We start from the raw sequence: 19,609 nt of genomic DNA on the forward strand, positions 1-19,609 counted from the left end.
CCAAAACCAGTCCGGCTGGTTTGGATCCCGTTTGCTTCCACTCCAGTGACATCAGAGACCGAGGGGGGGGGGGGTAGACAAACAGGGGGGGCCTAGCCCAGCTGCAGCAGGGCCACTGGCCACGTCGTGGGGGGGGGGGTTCCCTCAGCGCACCCCAAAGCGCTCTTCTGCCGGGCCCAGCCGGGTCAGGACCCTCTCCCGGCCCGGCTTCCCCACCTCCGGGGGCAGAGAGAGCTGCCGGCTCTTCCAGAAACTACACTCCCACCCTGACAAAGGGGACACCTCCTGGAGCTCCAAGGGTCCACCATGGAATTCATTTATTTTTGGGGACCCCTCCAGGACCGCAGCTGGGGAATTAACAATCAGCACCCCAAGAATCCGGGGGAAAAAAGGCCAGCAGTCGAGAAACACAGGGATGAAAACCACCCCCCACCCCCCCACCACTCCAAGCAGTTTAACTCGTTCTGCAAGCAGCTGTTCAGCATTTTTGAAAACAAGACAGAAAAATGTGCTTCACCAGGAACTTCACCAGCCCAGGGCCAGTATCCGAAACCAATCAGGCGCTTGAGCCGAAGCCTGCCGAAACCGCCGCAGGAATGCGGCGTGGAATGTCGCTCCAAACCAGGAAGAGACCTCCTGACCCACCTTTTCCAGCATGGCCCGGGACCCTCTCTGAACCGGCCGGCCCCCCCGCCCCATCTGCCTTCGCCAGCAGAAAGGAGAGGCAGAGGAGGAGGAGGAGGAGGACCGACCCCAGCTCCGAAGAGCCTCCCTGCCCCTTCAAAAAACAAAAACAGCCAGCGAGCCTGGGGGAGGGTGTGTTTAAAAACTTTATTCAAGGCCACATCACACCAGCATGAGGGAAAACCTCCACATCAGCCCCCCCCCAAAAAAAAAAAAAAACAGGATAATTACAGTATGAGCCCAAATAACAAAAACAAGTCATTAAAAGCCAAACCTAACCCCCACCGCCACGTACAGATCCGCCTGGCCACAAACAGAACCGGCCAGGACTTCACGTCAGGTACACACGGAGGAGCGCAGGAGTCGAGTCACTTACAGCACAAGTCACTGCCCCACCCCCCCCACAGGGCAGCCGGACCACCCCACTGTGGAGACGGGTTCAAGGTCCCCAACCAAGAGAGGGGGGGGGGGGGGGTTAAGACAGCCGAGAAAGGCGGTCATCCTGCGAGAAACGACTGCAGTGCGAGGAGCAAGACGGAGTCTGGGGGTTCCCCAGCAGTCACTTCGCAAGGGGAGGAGGAGGAGGAGGAGAGAGAGAGGGGTCCCTGCCTAGGCCAAACACCCACCCCCTGCTGCCCCTCCAGGGCCTACACCCCGGTCCTGAACCCCCAAACTTTCACCTCTCCAGTCCTGCACCCCCCCAGCCCCCAGGCTTTAGGGAGCAGCCACTGGGGTCCCCCTCCAGCCACGGGGGCCGGGCTCGAGGAGGGGGGTGGGGGGGTTAAGCGCTTGGGCCGAGCACGAGCATGGTGGCTCACCTCCCCCCGTCAATGTTACCACCCCCCCCACCCCTCCCAGGGGGCCAGACCCCAGGGGTCACCCCCCTCGGCCACTAGCGTCTAACAAGACCGCATCCCCCTCACCCACCATCCCGGCTCGGCTGTGGACTCGGGTTCGAGCTGGAAAGGCAGGGGAACGCAGGATGACCTCCCTCATCATCATCGGCACCACCACCCCCTCCTCCTCCTCCTCCCGCCGGCCCCGCTCAGACCAGGCCCGCGGCGAGCCAGGCCATCGCCACGGCGACCGCGGACAGCGCCGACAGCGCGGGCGCGCCGGCGGCGTTGCACAGGTCAGTGGCGCAGCAGGTCTTGTTCATGGTGTAGAGGCTGGTGCCGGCGAAGGTCACGTTGGAGACCAGGTTGCAACTGGCGAGAGGGAGACAGCCCTTCTGGTTGATATCCACAAACCCAGCTAGAGAGAGAGAGAGAGAGAGAGAGAGAGAGAGAGAGAGAGAGAGAGAGAGAGAGAGAGAGAGAGAGAGAGAGAGAGAGAGAGAGAGAGAGAGGTTCATACAGACACACTGACTGGACACTCCAGTACATGAACACTGCACTGAGAGAGAGAGGGGTTCATACACACACACACTGACTGGACACTCCAGTACATGAACACTGCACTGAGAGAGAGAGGGGTTCATACACACACACTGACTGGACACTCCAGTACATGAACACTGCACTGAGAGAGAGAGGGGTTCATACAGACACACTGACTGGACACTCCAGTACATGAACACTGCACTGAGAGAGAGAGGGGTTCATACACACACACACACTGACTGGACACTCCAGTACATGAACACTGCACTGAGAGAGAGAGGGGTTCATACAGACACACTGACTGAACACTGCAGTACATGAACACTGCACTGAGAGAGAGAGGGGTTCATACAGACACACTGACTGGACACTCCAGTACATGAACAGTGCAGACACAGAGAGACAGATTAATCTCACGTCAGCCAAGCCCTCTCACCTGCTTTCCCAACCCCACTGAAGCACTGGTCAGTGGGCCCTGTACAGTTGGTGATCGACGTCACACACAGGTTCCAGAAGCCCACGTCGCAGTTGTAGCACCTCAGGGCCTCCCCTGTGGAAAGAGTAGACACACACACAGAGGGTGAGGCACTGAGCAGGCTGAGAGACACACACACACACCCACCCACACACTCTGGGGTACCCCAGGTCTCCCCCCCCCTCCCCTCCGAGGCTCCAACCCGCACTGAGAGCGGGGGTACACAGGCCAAAACCAAACCAGACTTCATATGCATTTACCACATCGCAACTGTGCTAAGCTTTTTTTTTGGGGGGTCCACATTTTTTTGGGGTAATAACAGGGTCCACAAAACACGTTGCGTGTTCGTCTCCCCCCCGAGCCGAGCCCGGCCTGACCGACCCGTCCGCACCATTCGAGCCCGGGCTCTGGGACAGAACTGAAAGAGAAAAATGGAGATAAGATCGCTATTTTTCTTGCGAACGGCAAGTGCGGACAGCGTGAAAAAACACAGAACCGGGTCACGACGCACAGCTCTCCCGCCCGATGCTCCAGGAAGAGAGAGGGAGAGGGAGCGCAGAATGCCACCCAGCCGGTCCGGCTCGTTCTCGGCTACTCCCCCCACCGATCAGAAGCAAGATGAAGCAGAGGCTCATGGGAGAACCGTCAAGCACGAACCCAGCCCAGTGGCTGACTTAAAAAAAAAAAAAAAAAAAAAGGGCAGTGGGCTAGCCCTGTCCACACTGCAAAGGTGCTCTATATATTAATAGCAGCCCAGCCTCGTGCTCGCTAGACGAGCGCTTCAGAAGAGTGGGGGAGCTAGGCCGTCACACAGAGCCCTCGAACCCAAGCTCGGCCACAGGCCGCGACACGGGGGGGGGGGGGGGGGGCCCGATTGCAACACTCACACAGCAGCAAAACAGGCATCATGTTTCTCCCCGGGGGAAAACAGAAAACCACACACACACACACACACACACACACACACACACACACACACACACACACACGCCCGGGAAAGGTCCACGAGGAGGAGGAGAAACAGGCTTGGCTTCGCCCAGCCACGCTAATGGGGAAGATTCCTCACCGACCGGTTTTTAAGAGGGTTTTAACCTGGGTGGTAAAAAAGCTGGTCCGCTCGGTCACGTGGTAACTGCGGCTCGTTCAAGCTCTAGGATTTTCCCAGGCATTTCCCGCAAGCAGGAAGGAGCCAAGTTCGCACTCCACTCCCATCCGCAAGGATCGCCGAGCCTTCACGGCCCCCCCCCCCCCCCCTCCCTCCCTGTTCACCGGGGGAAGGAGGAGGCAACACCTCCCTCCGCCACCAGAGGGAGCCCTCACACCGCGGAAAAGGCACAGCCACCAGAGGGAGGGAGGGAAGAGGGAGTCATTCATCTGAACCCAGCCTGACTGCCGGCCTCACCGTGATAAACAACAGATGGGCAGGATTTGGATACCAAGCCCCAGGGAGAGGCGTTTCACGAACCAGCTTCAGAGCCCTGCCGACCCCAGGCGCTGGGGTGACGCGTCCCCCCCCACCCCCAATTCAGGGCACCTGACTAAAAAGTTGAAGACGACCCTCCACCCCCCAAACAAGGGGCCGAACAGCAACCCCCCTCCGAGCTAGTTTTTTTGTTGCCGTTGCCCGAGCACAGCGCATTAAAGAGGAGTTCACACGTTTCAACATCAGTGACATACACACTCACTCTGTCCCCTGAACTGGGGGGGGGGAAAAAGCAACAACCCCCCCCCTCTCTCTCCCCTCCCTGTAGCTGGGATTCCCACACAGCCCAGGACACCACACTCCTGGCGCGAGGAAGAGGAGGAGGAGGGGCTGTCCGTGTCAGCGCAGTGCCAGCCAGCTCACTCCACCAGGTAAGAGCGGCCGAGCTCAACAGACAGAGCGACAAGCATGAGAAAGCAAGAACAGGAGGCCTTTCTGTACACAGAGGGGGGCGGGGGTGGGGAACAGGCTGCCCAGCCCTGTGGTTGAAGCCGATACCCTGGCTCCTCTCCAGACACAGCTGGGTGAGCTCCTCCAGTCCCGACTGGAAGAGGGGTCCCCCCCCCCCCATCCACCCCAATGCAATATTTAGGTTTACAAAAATAGAGCGAGCGAGTGGGTTAGGAGGAGATGTGTTAATAGTGGTTTCAATGCCCAGTCAGGAAACAGCACTGATAACCGAGCACAGCGAGGGGGGGGGGGGGGGGTGACATTTCCCAGCACAGAACCTCTCATAGAGGAACCAGCAGCCGACAACACTCACACTCACACACCTCCTGCGTCAGCCGGGAAGGAACCCTACCCCGCGCCCTCGCTCCGGCCCGGAGAGCCCCCGGATTCGAGGGACACCGTTGTGGGGCCCTGCCCCCGGAGACCGCCTCTACCCCCGCTGGGGTCGGACCGGGGGGGCCGCGCTCGTGTGCGACTCCACACCTAGAGAGCGAGCAAGCGAGCCGCGAGCCCCAGTGTGGGTGAACTGGGGCCGACCGCGTGGGCGTCTAGCTTGGGGTGTCCATACTGCCCCCTGACTCCCCTCGCCCAGAGGGAGAGAGACCCCGCCACTCACAGCCCTCCTTAACCCCAGACCCCCACCCAACACTAACACTTCCCGGATCCCAGCCTTGATTCACCTGTCCTTGGAGCAGACCGAGAGATCGATCGCCGGGATCTCACCTAAAATAGAGGCACAGCGCCCCCCCAACTCCTCCAGCACACCGAGGGGCTGCTCGCTCGCTCGCTCGGGTCTGGAGCCGGTGGAGGGCGGGACGGCGCCGCCCGACAGTGGGTCTCACAGCAGCAGCAGCAGCAGCAGCAGCAGCAGCAGCAGCGACCAGAACTGGGGATCCCCCCCCCCATCACCCTACAAGCTATCTGGGACAGATGGATATAAGGCTCCACAGCTCTTTAAAGCCGAGCCAGCACTCGCCCCCACCCCGCAGCCCCACCCGAGCTCAGATCGACAGGCCCCGGCAAGCAGCTGAAAACCCGTCCGGCGAGCTGAGCTCAGCTCTCTCTCCCACACCTCCTCCTCCTCCTCCTCGCCGTTATATAGCGGGCTGGGCCGCCGGCGAGAGGCTACAGGCCGGGAGTCAAGCGCTTCTTGGAGCAGAGAGACAGAGAGAGAGACATGCAGGTCCTCCGGTAAGACGTCTACACGCGTCGTGTACCGGGACGGACACGAGCAGTGCGCGTCGGTAGACTGTACTGGAGCGGGGACAGCTTTATCCCAGCCTGGAGAGCTGGAGGGGAAAACTCCCCCCTGCTGTACGTTTCGGCTGTGGCGCCTCCTTCTACGCCTGAACCCCCCCCCGCCCGTAGCCGAAACGTCGCTTCTCCTCGGCCCAGGAAGAAGCCCCCCCCTCCCCTCCTCTCTCGTTCGTTTTGGCTCCCCAAAATTTCTCCTGTCCGGATACACGCGCACACACGACACACACCGACACCCCGGCTCGGCGCTGGGCCGCAGCCCCGTTCTCACCCCAGCAGGACTCCTTAACACCCGCCCCCCCAAAAAAAAACAGACCCCCCCGAGAGCCGGGAAGAGCCCGGACAGCCCGTTCACACCGCGACTACTTCCCCACGGGAGAGGAGGAAGGAAGGGACCCGCCTTCCTCCGGACCCGTTAACTCCGCACGGAGCTGTCGTTTTTAAAACGAGCGCACAGACCTCTCTGGAAGAGCAGGGGAAAATATCTAACTGTTTGTCCCGCTACACGACGGACACACACAGGACACACACAGGACACACACAGGACACACACAGGACCGGCGAGCTGGTACCCCTCCCTCCTTCCCTCAACAACACCACCGCACGAACACAGAGCAGACCCGCACTCACCGACAGCGAAGAGCAGGGCCACTGCGGACACGGCGAACACCACCTTGTTCATGGCCGGAGGAGGGCGAGGAGGGGAGACAGAGAGACAGAGACACGACACCCGGGTCCAACTCGGCACAGGCGCCCGATCCCGACACGGCGAGAGAGAGCGAGCGAGCGAGCTGGGAGGGGGGGGAAAAAACTCAACAGCGCAGAACGAGAGAGGAGCTCGACTAAAACAACTCGACTACACCTCGCCCTCCCACCTCGGACTCTTATAGCGCCCGCCCGTGTGCGTGTGTGTGTGTGTGTGTGTGGGGGGGGGGGGTGCGCGCTCACGCCCGCGCCCCCGCCAGCCAATCGCCGCCGAGGGGAGCCGGCTGGCTGTGCACGCGGTCCCCCCCCGGGTCCACACCTGTCGACAGGTGAGCAGAGCGGCGGGGTGCAGGGCAGGGGGGAGGAGGAGGAGGAGGAGGAAAACGGGGAGGATGGTTGTTTTTTTGTCAATGTGTTGCTAACGCAGATGTGGAGAGCCCAGAGAGCCCGAGAGAGGGAGGAGTGTTAGTCAGTGTGGTCAGGGAGAGAGAGGGTCACTCACCGCATCGTGACTGCCCCGTGATCTCGCTGGGCGTAACTGTACTCTGCTGTGTTTTTACCCTGATCTCGCTGGGCGTAACTGTACTCTGCTGTGTTTTTACCCTGATCTCGCTGGGCGTGACTGCGCTGTACTGTGTTTTTACCCTGATCTCACTGGGCTTAACTGTGATCTCACTGGTCTTTACTGCACTGAACTGTGCTTTTACCACAGTCTGACTGGGCTTTACTGTGCTGTACTGTGTTTTTACCCTGATCTCACTCGGTTTTACAGCACTGTACTGTGTTTTTACCCTGATCTCACTGGGCATAACTGCGCTGGACTGTGTTTTTACCCCGATCTCACTGGGCTTAACTGTGATCTCTCTGGTCTTTACGGCACTGAACTGTGCTTTTACCACAGTCTGACTGGGCTTTACTGTGCTGTACTGTGTTTTTACCCTGATCTCACTGGGCATAACTGCGCTGGACTGTGTTTTTACCCTGATCTCACTGGGCTTAACTGTGATCTCACTGGTCTTTACTGCACTGAACTGTGTTTTTACCACAGTCTGACTGGGCTTTACTGTGCTGTACTGTGTTTTTACCCTGATCTCACTGGGTTTTACAGCACTGTACTGTGTTTTTACCCTGATCTCACTGGGCTTAACTGTGATCTCACTGGGCGTTACTGTACTCTACTGTGTTTTTACCCTGATCTCACTGGGCGTTACTGTGCTGTACTGTGTTTTTACCCTGATCTCACTGGGCTTTACTGTACTCTACTGTGTTTTTACCCTGATCTCACTGGGCTTAACTGTGATCTCACTGGGCGTTACTGTACTCTACTGTGTTTTTACCCTGATCTCACTGGGCTTAACTGTGATCTCACTGGGCTTTACTGCGCTGGACTGTGTTTTTACCCTGATCTCACTGGGCTTAACTGTGATCTCACTGGGCTTTACTGCGCTGGACTGTGTTTTTACCCTGATCTCACTGGGCTTTACTGTGCTCTACTGTGTTTTTACCCCGATCTCACTGGGCTTAACTGTGATCTTACTGGTCTTTACTGCACTGAACTGTGTTTTTACCACAGTCTGACTGGGCTTTACTGCGCTGGACTGTGTTTTTACCCTGATCTCACTGGGCTTAACTGTGATCTCACTGGTCTTTACTGCACTGAACTGTGCTTTTACCACAGTCTGACTGGGCTTTACTGTGCTGTACTGGGTTTTTACCTTGATCTCACTGGGCTTTACTGTACTCTACTGTGTTTTTACCCTGATCTCACTGGGCGTAACTGTGATCTCACTGGGCGTTACTGTGCTGTACTGTGTTTTTACCCTGATCTCACTGGGCTTTACTGCGCTGGACTGTGTTTTTACCCCGATCTCACTGGGCTTAACTGTGATCTCACTGGTCTTTACTGCACTGAACTGTGCTTTTACCACAGTCTGACTGGGCTTTACTGTGCTGTACTGTGTTTTTACCCTGATCTCACTGGGCTTTACTGTACTCTACTGTGTTTTTACCCTGATCTCACTGGGCTTAACTGTGATCTCACTGGGCGTTACTGTACTCTACTGTGTTTTTACCCTGATCTCACTGGGCTTAACTGTGATCTCACTGGGCATTACTGTGCTGGACTGTGTTTTTACCCTGATCTCACTGGGCTTTACAGCGCTGTACTGTGTTTTTACCCTGATCTCACTGGGCTGTACAGCGCTGTGAAGAGGAGCCTCCGGGAACCGGTGTGTGGGAGCGGGACCTGGCTGTGAACGGGGGCAGCGGAGAGAGAGAGAGAGAGAGAGAGAGAGGTCCTTGGCCAGCAGGTCCGCTGTCAGGGGGGGGGCAGGTGGGAGAACCGGTGAGTGAACAAGAGAAACAGCCCCACCCCAGCCCCATCCCAGCCCCGCAGCGAGCCGGCACGCCTGAGACAGACACACCCTCACGGCACGGAGAGCCCTGGCCACTCCCCACACACACACACCCCCACCACCCTCTGTGTACAGCAGAGCCTCCTGTCCTGACTGGAGGAGCTCACCCAGCTGTGTCTGGAGAGGAGCCAGGGTATCGGCTTGTTCCCCACCCCCACCACCCTCTGTGTACAGAAGAGCCTCCTGTCCTGACTGGAGGAGCTCACCCAGCTGTGTCTGGAGAGGAGCCAGGGTATCGGCTTGTTCCCCACCCCCACCACCCTCTGTGTACAGAAGAGCCTCCTGTCCTTACTGGAGGAGCTCACCCAGCTGTGTCTGGAGAGGAGCCAGGGTATCGGCTTGTTCCCCTCTCCCACCCCTCTCTGTGCACAGTAGAGCCTCCTGTCCTGACTGGAGGAGCTCACCCAGCTGTGTCTGGAGAGAAGCCAGGGTATCGGCTTCAACCACAGGGCTGGGCAGCTTGTTCCCCACCCCCACCCCCCTCTGTGTACAGAAGAGCCTCCTGTCCTGACTGGAGGAGCTCATTCGGCTTGTTCCCCTCTCCCACCCCTCTCTGTGTACAGCAGAGCCTCCTGTCCTGACTGGAGGAGCTCACCCAGCTGTATCTGGAGAGAAGCCAGGGTATCAGCTTGTTCCCCTCTCCCACCCCTCTCTGTGTACAGAAGAGCCCCCTGTCCTGACTGGAGGAGCTCACCCAGCTGTGTCTGGAGAGAAGCCAGGGTATCGGCTTCAACCACAGGGCTGGGCAGCTTGTTCCCCATCCCCGCCCCCCTCTGGGTACAGAAGAGCCTCCTGTCCTGACTGGAGGAGCTCATTCGGCTTGTTCCCCTCTCCCACCCCTCTCTGTGTACAGCAGAGCCTCCTGTCCTGACTGGAGGAGCTCACCCAGCTGTATCTGGAGAGAAGCCAGGGTATCAGCTTGTTCCCCTCTCCCACCCCTCTCTGTGTACAGAAGAGCCTCCTGTCCTGACTGGAGGAGCTCACCCAGCTGTGTCTGGAGAGAAGCCAGGGTATCAGCTTGTTCCCCACCCCCACCCCCCTCTGTGTACAGAAGAGCCTCCTGTCCTGACTGGAGGAGCTCGTTCAGCTGTGTCTGGAGAGAAGCCAGGGTATCGGCTTCAACCACAGGGCTGGGCAGCTTGTTCCCCACCCCCGCCCCCCCTCTGTGTACAGCAGAGCCTCCTGTCCTGACTGGAGATCCACATCCGTCCCCTCCTGCGGTCACCTTTTCCGCCCGTTGACCCTGGTCACGGCCGCGCCCCCGAGCGGTGTGTCGTAATCGTACCTGCTGTGACAGCACTGCACCTCCTGCGTCACGTGAGTAAAGCCCTTTCAGTGCGAGACAGAGGGATCGAAACACAGAGCCGGCCTCTCCCAGGAATGTGGTTCTTTAATCGCTGCAGGTGTGGGAGCTCGGCGTCACTGGTAGGTCTTTAGACACCCTTTTCAGTGCGAGACAGAGGGATCGAAACACAGAGCCGGCCTCTCCCAGGAATGTGCTTCTTGGATCGCTGCAGGTGTGGGAGCTCGGCGTCACTGTTGGGTCTTGAGACACCCTTTCAGTGCGAGACAGAGGGATTGAAACACAGAGCTGGGCACTGTGGCCGAGCCTGCTGGTGGAATCGGATTTTTCTTGATCATGCTCCACACGTCTGACTGTCCCGTGTAGCATGATGCGTCTGCATCGCGAGATGCACCTGGAAGGGCCCTGTGGAGGCTGCGTTCGTTGTGTGTGTGTGTGTGTGTGTGTGTGTGTGTGTGTGTGTGTGTGTGTGTGTGTGTGTGGCCAGTCTGGTTCTGCTCACGGGTCACGTCAGGCAGGCGTCTCGGAACTGCAGTGAACCGAGAGAGAGAGAGAGAGAGAGAGGAGGGCAGGAGGGACACCCTCGCACTCCCCTGCGCTCCTGGGTGGGGACGGTTCTCACATGATGGTGTGACTCAGACCGTCCCGGCGTGGAGCGTGAGATCATTCTCACCCACCCACAGCCGCCCCCCCTCGGCCCCGCTTTCCAGGGGGTTCGCCAGCACAGCCAGTCAATAACAGCCTGTCCTCCCTGTCCAGTGTCTGTGTCCAGGCTGCGGTCACCGAGCCTGTCCTCTCTGGACAGCCAGGTCTGCCTGTGTCCAGTGTCTGTGTCCAGGCTGCGGTCACCGAGCCTGTCCTCTCTGGGCAGCCAGGTCTGCCTGTGTCCAGTGTCTCTGTCCAGGCTGTGGTCACTGAGCCTGTCCTCTCTGGACAGCCAGGTCTGCCTGTGTCCAGTGTCTGTGTCCAGGCTGTGGTCAACGAGCCAGGTCTGCCTGTGTCCAGTGTCTGTGTCCAGGCTGCGGTCACCGAGCCTGTCCTCTCTGGGCAGCCAGGTCTGCCTGTGTCCAGTGTCTGTGTCCAGGCTGTGGTCACCGAGCCTGTCCTCTCTGGACAGCCAGGTCTGCCTGTGTCCAGTGTCTCTGTCCAGGCTGTGGTCACTGAGCCTGTCCTCTCTGGACAGCCAGGTCTGCCTGTGTCCAGTGTCTCTGTCCAGGCTGTGGTCACTGAGCCTGTCCTCTCTGGACAGCCAGGTCTGCCTGTGTCCAGTGTCTGTGTCCAGGCTGTGGTCACCGAGCCAGGTCTGCCTGTGTCCAGTGTCTGTGTCCAGGCTGTGGTCACAGAGCCTGTCCTCTCTGGACAGCCAGGTCTGTCTGTGTCCAGTGTCTGTGTCCAGGCTGCAGTCACTGAGCCTGTACTCTCTGGGCAGCCAGGTCTGCCTGTGTCCAGTGTCTGTGTCCAGGCTGTGGGCACTGAACCTGTCCTCTCTGGACAGCCCGGTCTGCCTGTGTCCAGTGTGTGTGTCCAGGCTGTGGTCACTGAGCCTGTCCTCTCTGGACAGCCCGGTCTGTCTGTGTCCAGGCTGTGGTCACTGAGCCTGTCCTCTCTGGGCAGCCAGGTCTGCCCGTGTCCAGTGTGTGTGTCCAGACTGTGGTCACTGAGCCTGTACAACGCCGAGGGCCCTGGTGGAGATGGGCTCTGTGTCGTGTTGGTGTGTCTTGCCTCAGCGTGCTGGAGCGATGCATCTGTCACGGTGATAATTTGACAGGTTACTGCCAACGCGAGGTGACTCCTGGGGAAGGAATTCGCTTACAGTTAGCGGGAGAGGGAGAGGGAGAGACGGGGCCGATCCAGCGAAAAACAGGATTCTGGTTTTTCCAGTCCCAGTCCCAGCCCACAACACAACACAACACAACAAGCCGGAGTCTCGTTATGGGCCGCACTCGGAGCCGAACCGGCGACTGGAGGCGGGGTGGGCGCGGGGGTGGCCCCGTTGTTGTTGACGAGAGCAGGGCGTGGCCAGGCGTGCGGGCGTGCGTACGGAGGGAACCGGCCCGAGCCGGAGCAGGTGAAGGTGAAGGTGAAGGTGAAGACGGACGGGTCACACCTCCGTTCAAGGCCTCGCGGGTTCAGGAGACCAACTTGTGGCTGCCGGGAGGCCCTTCTGTACACAGAGGGGGGCGGGGGTGGGGAACAGGCTGCCCAGCCCTGTGGTTGAAGCCGATACCCTGGCTTCTCTCCAAACACAGCTGGGTGAGCTCCTCCAGTCAGGACAGGAGGCTCTTCTGTACACAGAGAGGAGCGGGGGTGGGGAACAGGCTGCCCAGCCCTGTGGTTGAAGCCGATACCCTGGCTCCTCTCGTTCTCTTGCAGGCAGGGACAGTGGCGCTGGCTGTGCGGAGCAGCAGCAGCAGCAGCAGCAGCAGCAGCAGCGTTAGTTTCCCTAACAAAGCAGGTGGCAAAGAGACTACCACATGAGATGCAAATGGCCACGTTAAGATACCATGCAAATCCCCACAAGTCGTGGGGCCACGGTCCGCGACGCCCCCTCTTCCACACAGCGCCTGGGGCGTGTGGGCGGGGCCCTGAGCCACCGCCGCCCTCTCCCTGTTTGGGCGACATTCGAGGGGGGAGCAAGTGTGTAAGGGTGACCCCTTAAGACAGATCACAGGCTGCAGCCAGCCCCTCTGGAGTAAACGCTTTTCAACCCAGAAAGAGGAGGCTCTTCTGTACACAGAGGGGAGTGGGGGTGGGGAACAGGCTGCCCAGCCCTGTGGTTGAAGCCGATACCCTGGGGCTTCTCTCCAGACACAGCTGGGTGAGCTCCTCCAGTCAGGACAGGAGGCTCTTCTGTACACAGAGGGGTGTGGGGGTGGGGAACAAGCTGCCCAGCCCTGTGGTTGAAGCTGATACCCTGGCTTCTCCCCAGACACAGCTGGGTGAGCTCCTCCAGTCAGGACAGGAGGCTCTTCTGTACGCAGAGGGGGGTGGGGGTGGGGAACAAGCTGCCCAGCCCTGTGGTTGAAGCCGATACCCCGGCTTCTCCCCAGACACAGCTGGGTGAGCTCCTCCAGTCAGGACAGGAGGCAGAAGATCTGGCCTGCAGCTGTGGCTGCACTCCCTCACATTCGAAAACAAGTCTTTACAACCTCAGCTGGCTCCTCACCTTACCGGTTTCAACACCAGCAGCGGGTAAGAGCACAGCTCCGCAGTGACACCTTGTGGCCAGAGCGTGGTACCGACAGCAGTGAAGTTTAAGTGAGCACCTTGTGGCCACTTCTCGGTATAGCAGCGGCACTTGGTAAAACCGCAGTGCCGCTGTTGAGACACAAGCCTACCCGCAGGGGAGACTGATCATCTTCCAACGGCTGTGATAAATCCACTCGCCCAACAATTCATCTTATAGAAGCTTTCTGCAGTACAGGGTCACAGGGCAGCAACAGGCACTAGACAGCAGTCCATCACAGGACACACACACACACCCTGGACAGGACACCAGTCCATCACAGGACACACACACTCACAACCCTGGACAGGACACCAGTCCATCACAGGACACACACACACCCTGGACAGGACACCAGTCCATCACAGGACACACACACTCACACACCCTGGACAGGACACCAGTCCTTCACAGGACACACACAGACACACACTCACACACCCTGGACAGGACACCAGTCCATCACAGGACACACACACACCCTGGACAGGACACCAGTCCATCACAGGACACACACACTCACACACCCTGGACAGGACACCAGTCCTTCACAGGACACACACAGACACACACTCACACACCCTGGACAGGACACCAGTCCATCACAGGACACACACACTCACACACCCTGGACAGGACACCAGTCCATCACAGGACACACACACTCACACACACTGGACAGGACACCAGTCCATCACAGAACACACACACTCACACACCCTGGACAGGACACCAGTCCATCACAAGACACACACACACTCACACACACTGGACAGGACACCAGTCCATCACAAGACACACACACACACACTCACACACACCCTGGACAGGACACCAGTCCATCACAGGACACACACACACACACTGGACAGGACACCAGTCCATCACAGGACACAAACACACACCCTGGACAGGACACCAGTCCATCACAGGACACACACACACTCACACACACCCTGGACAGGACACCAGTCCATTACAGGACACACACACACACAGACCAGGGCCAGTTTTCCCCAGAAGCCAGTTAAACCAGCCTGTCTGTGGACGGTGGGAGGAAACCCACACTGACATGGGGGGGGGTGGGGAACACGCAGACTCCACACAGACAGCGCCCGGGTCCGTGATGGGACCCAGTGTTCCAGGGCTGTGAGGCAGCAGCGCTGACCGGTGTGACCGTGGACCGTGGGCGCCTCCGACCTGCTGGAACCGCGAGGAGCAGAGCGCGGAAAAACTCACAAGACGACCACCTCAAACCATCGTGGCTTTTTAGAAAAAGAAAATCAAGTTTATTGCGACTGGCTCTGAACAACCAAACAGCAGGGGAAAGTCACAATAATAACTATAATCGTCGTCGTCATCTCTATCGTCACGACAATAAAACCGACAGGCATACAGTCGAGGACCCGCAGGTCGCGCAACTTCTCGAGACTGAACAAAGAAACGAAACCTAACTAAACCGAGGAGCACGGACACAGGAGAACCAGGACCAGGAGGGGAGAGCGGACCGGAACCCAGCTGTCGCGGGGGGGGTCGGGGGTCAAGGGTCACCGCCGGCGCCCGTCCAGGCGACCTTCGGAGGCGTGGATGAATCCACACGCGCACGTGCCTGGCGTGTACCCACCGATCGGCACGCACGCACACGCACGCACACACGCACCCAGAGAGCCGCAGAACGAGTTCACTCCCTACGCCAGCCAGCTACCCCCAGAGGGAGGGGGACCGTCGCACAGGCCCGTCTGAGCGAACCGGGCCGCAGCCGATGACACCGAGCGACGTCCCCCGTCTGTCTGCCGCAGGGCGCTCCGCTCTCTCTCTCTCTCTGTGTGTGTGCGTGTGTGTGTGTGTGTGTGTGTGTGTGTGTGTGTGCGTGTGTGTGAGATCCCAGATCCCGATCGACATGACCTGAGGGCTCAGTGTGGCGCTCAGCTCCAGCAGGGTTTTGGAGGGTGTGTGTGTGTGTGTGTGTGTGTGTTTCACTGGAGAGAGAGAAAGACGCTGGGGGTGGGGGGTGGGGGAGAGAGAGAGAGAGAGAGAGAGAGTCAGTCTCCATCACAGGTGTTGTGCCTGCCTGCCTCTTACTCGCCCTCCCCCAGCCCCCCCTCTCCGGCGCGCCTCGGCGTTGCTGGGTGTCGCGTGCGGCCCCCCCTCCGGCCCGTGGGGCAGCGCCTTGCCCTAGCGGATGGCCTTGACCGGGCTCTTGAAACTGCTGGCCGCCTGCAGCTGGAGCTGGTAGGCCATGGGGTGGATCTTGAAGCCGTACAGCCTGGCGGGGAGAGAGAGAGAGATCAACACGCTGGCAGGGCGCGAGGAGGGAGGGGTGGGGCGGCGGCGGCGGGTGACCCCCCCGTCTCTTACCGGGGCACGAACTGGTTGGCGGGCCTCTTGGGCCGGTACTCGGGGTGCACCATGAAGAGCATGTGCGGGAAGCCGGTGCCGAAGTAGGCGCCGTCGGTGTGGTGGTGCCGGGACGACTTGGGGGTGTAGACGTCCATGCACTTGGGGCAGTACAGCTTCACCATGGCCTCCCCGGGGATGTCCGACAGACCTGGGGGGGGGCGAGGGAAGAGGTCAGAGAGCACGAGAGAGGAGGAGCAGAGGTCAGAGGGAGGAGAGCGAGAGGAGGAGGAGCCGAGGGCAGAGGGAGGAGGAGGAGTAGAGAGAGGAGGAGCAGAGGGCAAAGAGGAGGAGCCGTGGGCAGAGAGAGAGAGGAGGAGCCGTGGGCAGAGAGAGAGAGGAGGAGCCGTGGGCAGAGAGAGAGAGGAGGAGCCGTGGGCAGAGAGAGAGAGGAGGAGCCGTGGGCAGAGAGAGAGAGGAGGAGCCGAGGGCAGAGAGAGGAGGAGGAGCCGAGGGCAGAGAGAGGAGGAGGAGCCGAGGGCAGAGAGAGGAGGAGGAGTAGAGAGAGGAGGAGCAGAGGGCAGAGAGAGGAGGAGCAGAGGGCAGAGAGAGAGAGGAGGAGCAGAGGGCAGAGAGAGGAGGAGGGGCAGAGGGCAGAGGGAGGAGGGGCAGAGGGCAGAGGGAGGAGGGGCAGAGGGCAGAGGGAGGAGAGAGGAGGAGTTGAGGGCAGAGAAAGTGCGAGACAGACAGATGGACCAGGTGGAGGGTGAGCAGAGGGAGAGACCAGGGTGAGGAGGGAAGATGGAGCAGAGGACAGAGAGAGAGAGAGACACAGAGAGACGAGCAGTGACCGAGCAGAAGAGGCGCACAGACTCACCGATGGGCAGCATGGGCTGGTTCTCACAGTAGACGCGGGGGCAGTAGCCGAAATCTCCCTGCTGGTACTTCTCCAGCTGAGACAGAGACAGAGAGAGAGGGACTCAGAGAGACAGCACACGCCCGCGCTGGCGGAGAGACAGCCCCGTACAGACAGAGACAGAGAGAGCGAGAGACCGTGGACAAGTACCATCTGAGCGATCCCGCGGTTGGTGAGGATGTACCGAGCGTGGATCAGCCCGTACAGCATCTCCGCCGCCTGCTCTATCAGGTCACTCTGATTGGGGTTGTCTTCCAGCTCCTCGTCTGAGACACAGAGAGAGACAGGGGTTATTACATCAACACTGCACTGAGAGAGAGAGGGGTTCATACAGACACACTGACTGGACACTCCAGTACACATGCTGGATGGGTACTGACCAGGTTCCAGGTCCAGTATCATGTCCAGGGCCTGGCGGTAGTGTGGAACCTGCTCATTCAGCCCTGTGAGATTAAACTTGTCCTGGATGTAGTCCTCATCCACCTGAGAGAGACAGAGGAGAAGAAACAGCAGAGAGAGAGACACCAGTGAGAAACTGGGATCTGTCTGGGACTGAGAGAGAGAGACACACACCAGTGAGAGACTGGGATCTGTCTGGGACTGAGAGAGAGAGAGCGAGAGACAGGAGCAGGAGACACACCAGGGGACAGAGAGACTGACCTCACAGAAGAACTCGTTCCCTCGCAGGCCACAGAACCAGGAGATCCACGACACCTCCTCCGAGCTGCTCATCTTTGCCGTCTCTGTGGGGACAAAACCGGTCTGTTCGTACCCGTGACCACAGTGGACACCCCAGGACTGCACACTGGAGAGCTTGGGGGTGACCAGAGTGGACACCCCAGGACTGCACACTGGAGAGCTCGGGGGTGACCAGAGTAGACACCCCAGGACTGCACACTGGAGAGCTCGTGGGTGACCACAGTGGACACCCCAGGACTGCACACTGGAGAGCTTGGGGGTGACCACAGTGGACACCCCAGGAGTGCAGACTGGAGAGCTCGGGGGTGACCAGACTGGACACCCCAGGACTGCACACTGGAGAGCTCGGGGGTGACCAGAGTGGACACCCCAGGACTGCACACTGGAGAGCTCGGGGGCGACCAGAGCCCCACACCCCAGGACTGCACACTGGAGAGCTCGGGGGTGACCAGAGTGGACACCCCAGGACTGCACACTGGAGAGCTCGGGGGTGACCACAGTGGACACCCCAGGACTGCACACTGGAGAGCTTGGGGGTGACCACAGTGGACACCCCAGGACTGCACACTGGAGAGCTCGGGGGTGACCAGAGCCCCACACCCCAGGACTACACACTGGAGAGCTCGGGGGTGACCAGAGCCCCACACCCCAGGACTACACACTGGAGAGCTCGGGGGTGACCAGAGTGGACACCCCAGGACTGCACACTGGAGAGCTCGGGGGTGACCACAGTGGACACCCCAGGACTGCACACTGGAGAGCTCGGGGGTGACCAGAGTGGACACCCCAGGACTGCACACTGGAGAGCTCGGGGGTGACCAGAGCCCCACACCCCAGGAATACACACTGGAGAGCTCGGGGGTGACCAGAGTGGACACCCCAGGACTGCACACTGGAGAGCTCGGGGGTGACCAGAGCCCCACACCCCAGGACTACACACTGGAGAGCTCGGGGGTGACCAGAGTGGACACCCCAGGACTGCACACTGGAGAGCTCGGGGGTGACCACAGTGGACACCCCAGGAGTGCACACTGGAGAGCTCGGGGGTGACCACAGTGGACAGCCCAGGAGTGCACACTGCAGAGCTCGGGGGTGACCAGAGCCCCACACCCCAGGACTGCACACTGGAGAGCTCGGGGGTGACCACAGTGGACACCCCAGGACTGCACACTGGAGAGCTCGGGGGTTACCACAGTGGACACCCCAGGACTGCACACTGGAGAGCGACCAGTGTCCAGCCGTGTCGGCCGATGGACTCGCTGATGTTTCGTCACTTCTCGTCAGCGACACACACACACACAAACACACACTGGGGTATCAATGTGTGTGCGTGAGGATGGAGAGGGAGACGCATCGCTCGCACTGGTGCACCTCCACCGGCCCACAGAGCCGGTAACCTGGACCTCAGGCCGGCGAGACCTCAGCCAAACCCCCCCTTCCTCCTCCTCCTCCTCTCCTCCTCCTCGCCTCTGCCAGAGACCCGGCCGCCTGCAGCCCCCAGCCCCGTCCAAGAGCAGGACAAGGGCGGCCCTGGCCGAGAGAGAGAGAGCGAGGAGCCCAGGCCGGCGTGGACACACGCAAACACACACAAACACACACACAGACAGACAGACACACACACAGGCCAGCAGGCGCTCTGCGCGGCCCAGCGCCGCACCAACATGGCGCAGACGAATACAGACAGACCGAGAGAGACCGCAGGCCTCACTCCTCGCCTCCTCTCTCTCTCACACACACGCACACGCACACAACCAAGTCTCACCCCTCCCACGGACACTCACGAGGGCTTGGGACACCGTCCTCGGCAACCGGGCTGGAGTCGGGGATCCGCGTCTCTTCTGGTAGTGGTGGTGTTTTTTGTTTTGTTTTTTTTTTTAATCGTCGTCTTCTTCTGCCCCCAGTTCCCTCGGCCGACGGAGGCTGCCTCTGCTGCTAGAGGGGGGGGGGGGAAATGAGAGAGACCCGCGGCGTCAGAAGGAGAGCGCCGGCGCCTGACGTCATGTACCCGCGCCGCCTGCGCGGGGTTGTGGGAATTGTAGTCCCCGCCCGCCCAGTGAAACGCGGAAGAGCAGGGACCCGCCTTGTTCCTTCGTGAGAGAGTTCGGCGAGACGGTCCGGGAAAGCGCTGCCAGCCAGCCAGCCTGTTGTTGTTTCCCCCCCCATCATAACGCAGCATGGCGGTGACGGCCATTTCTGGCGTTTTGTCGTCTACCCGCGCTCGGCCAACGGCAAGCCCTGCCGTGTTTTAAAAACGGAGCTGCAGCACAGACGACGTGTAAGT

At 60.0% G+C, this 19,609-nt stretch overlaps 2 protein-coding genes across 2 annotated transcripts; both read right to left on the reverse strand.

Moving 5' to 3' along the window:
• Window positions 1-812: 812 nt before the first annotated feature.
• LOC148813559 (prostate stem cell antigen-like) lies at window positions 813-6,688 on the reverse strand. Its single transcript, XM_088908149.1, has 3 exons — window positions 6,359-6,688; window positions 2,503-2,616; window positions 813-1,938 (listed from the first exon to the last, which is right to left on the reverse strand). The coding sequence occupies exons 1-3, from the start codon at window positions 6,408-6,410 to the stop codon at window positions 1,730-1,732; spliced, it is 375 nt and encodes a 124-aa protein (XP_088764275.1). The 5' UTR covers window positions 6,411-6,688; the 3' UTR covers window positions 813-1,729.
• Window positions 6,689-14,642: 7,954 nt separating this feature from the next.
• Window positions 14,643-19,297, reverse strand: csnk2b (casein kinase 2, beta polypeptide). Its single transcript, XM_088908150.1, has 7 exons — window positions 19,110-19,297; window positions 17,290-17,372; window positions 17,010-17,112; window positions 16,780-16,895; window positions 16,591-16,666; window positions 15,735-15,924; window positions 14,643-15,642 (listed from the first exon to the last, which is right to left on the reverse strand). The coding sequence occupies exons 2-7, from the start codon at window positions 17,359-17,361 to the stop codon at window positions 15,552-15,554; spliced, it is 648 nt and encodes a 215-aa protein (XP_088764276.1). The 5' UTR covers window positions 17,362-17,372; window positions 19,110-19,297; the 3' UTR covers window positions 14,643-15,551.
• Between the last annotated feature and the right edge of the window lie 312 nt (window positions 19,298-19,609).

This window comes from Atractosteus spatula (assembly GCF_055471065.1).
Source record: "Atractosteus spatula isolate fAtrSpa1 chromosome 10 unlocalized genomic scaffold, fAtrSpa1.hap1 SUPER_10_unloc_1, whole genome shotgun sequence".
NCBI lineage: Eukaryota > Metazoa > Chordata > Actinopteri > Semionotiformes > Lepisosteidae > Atractosteus > Atractosteus spatula.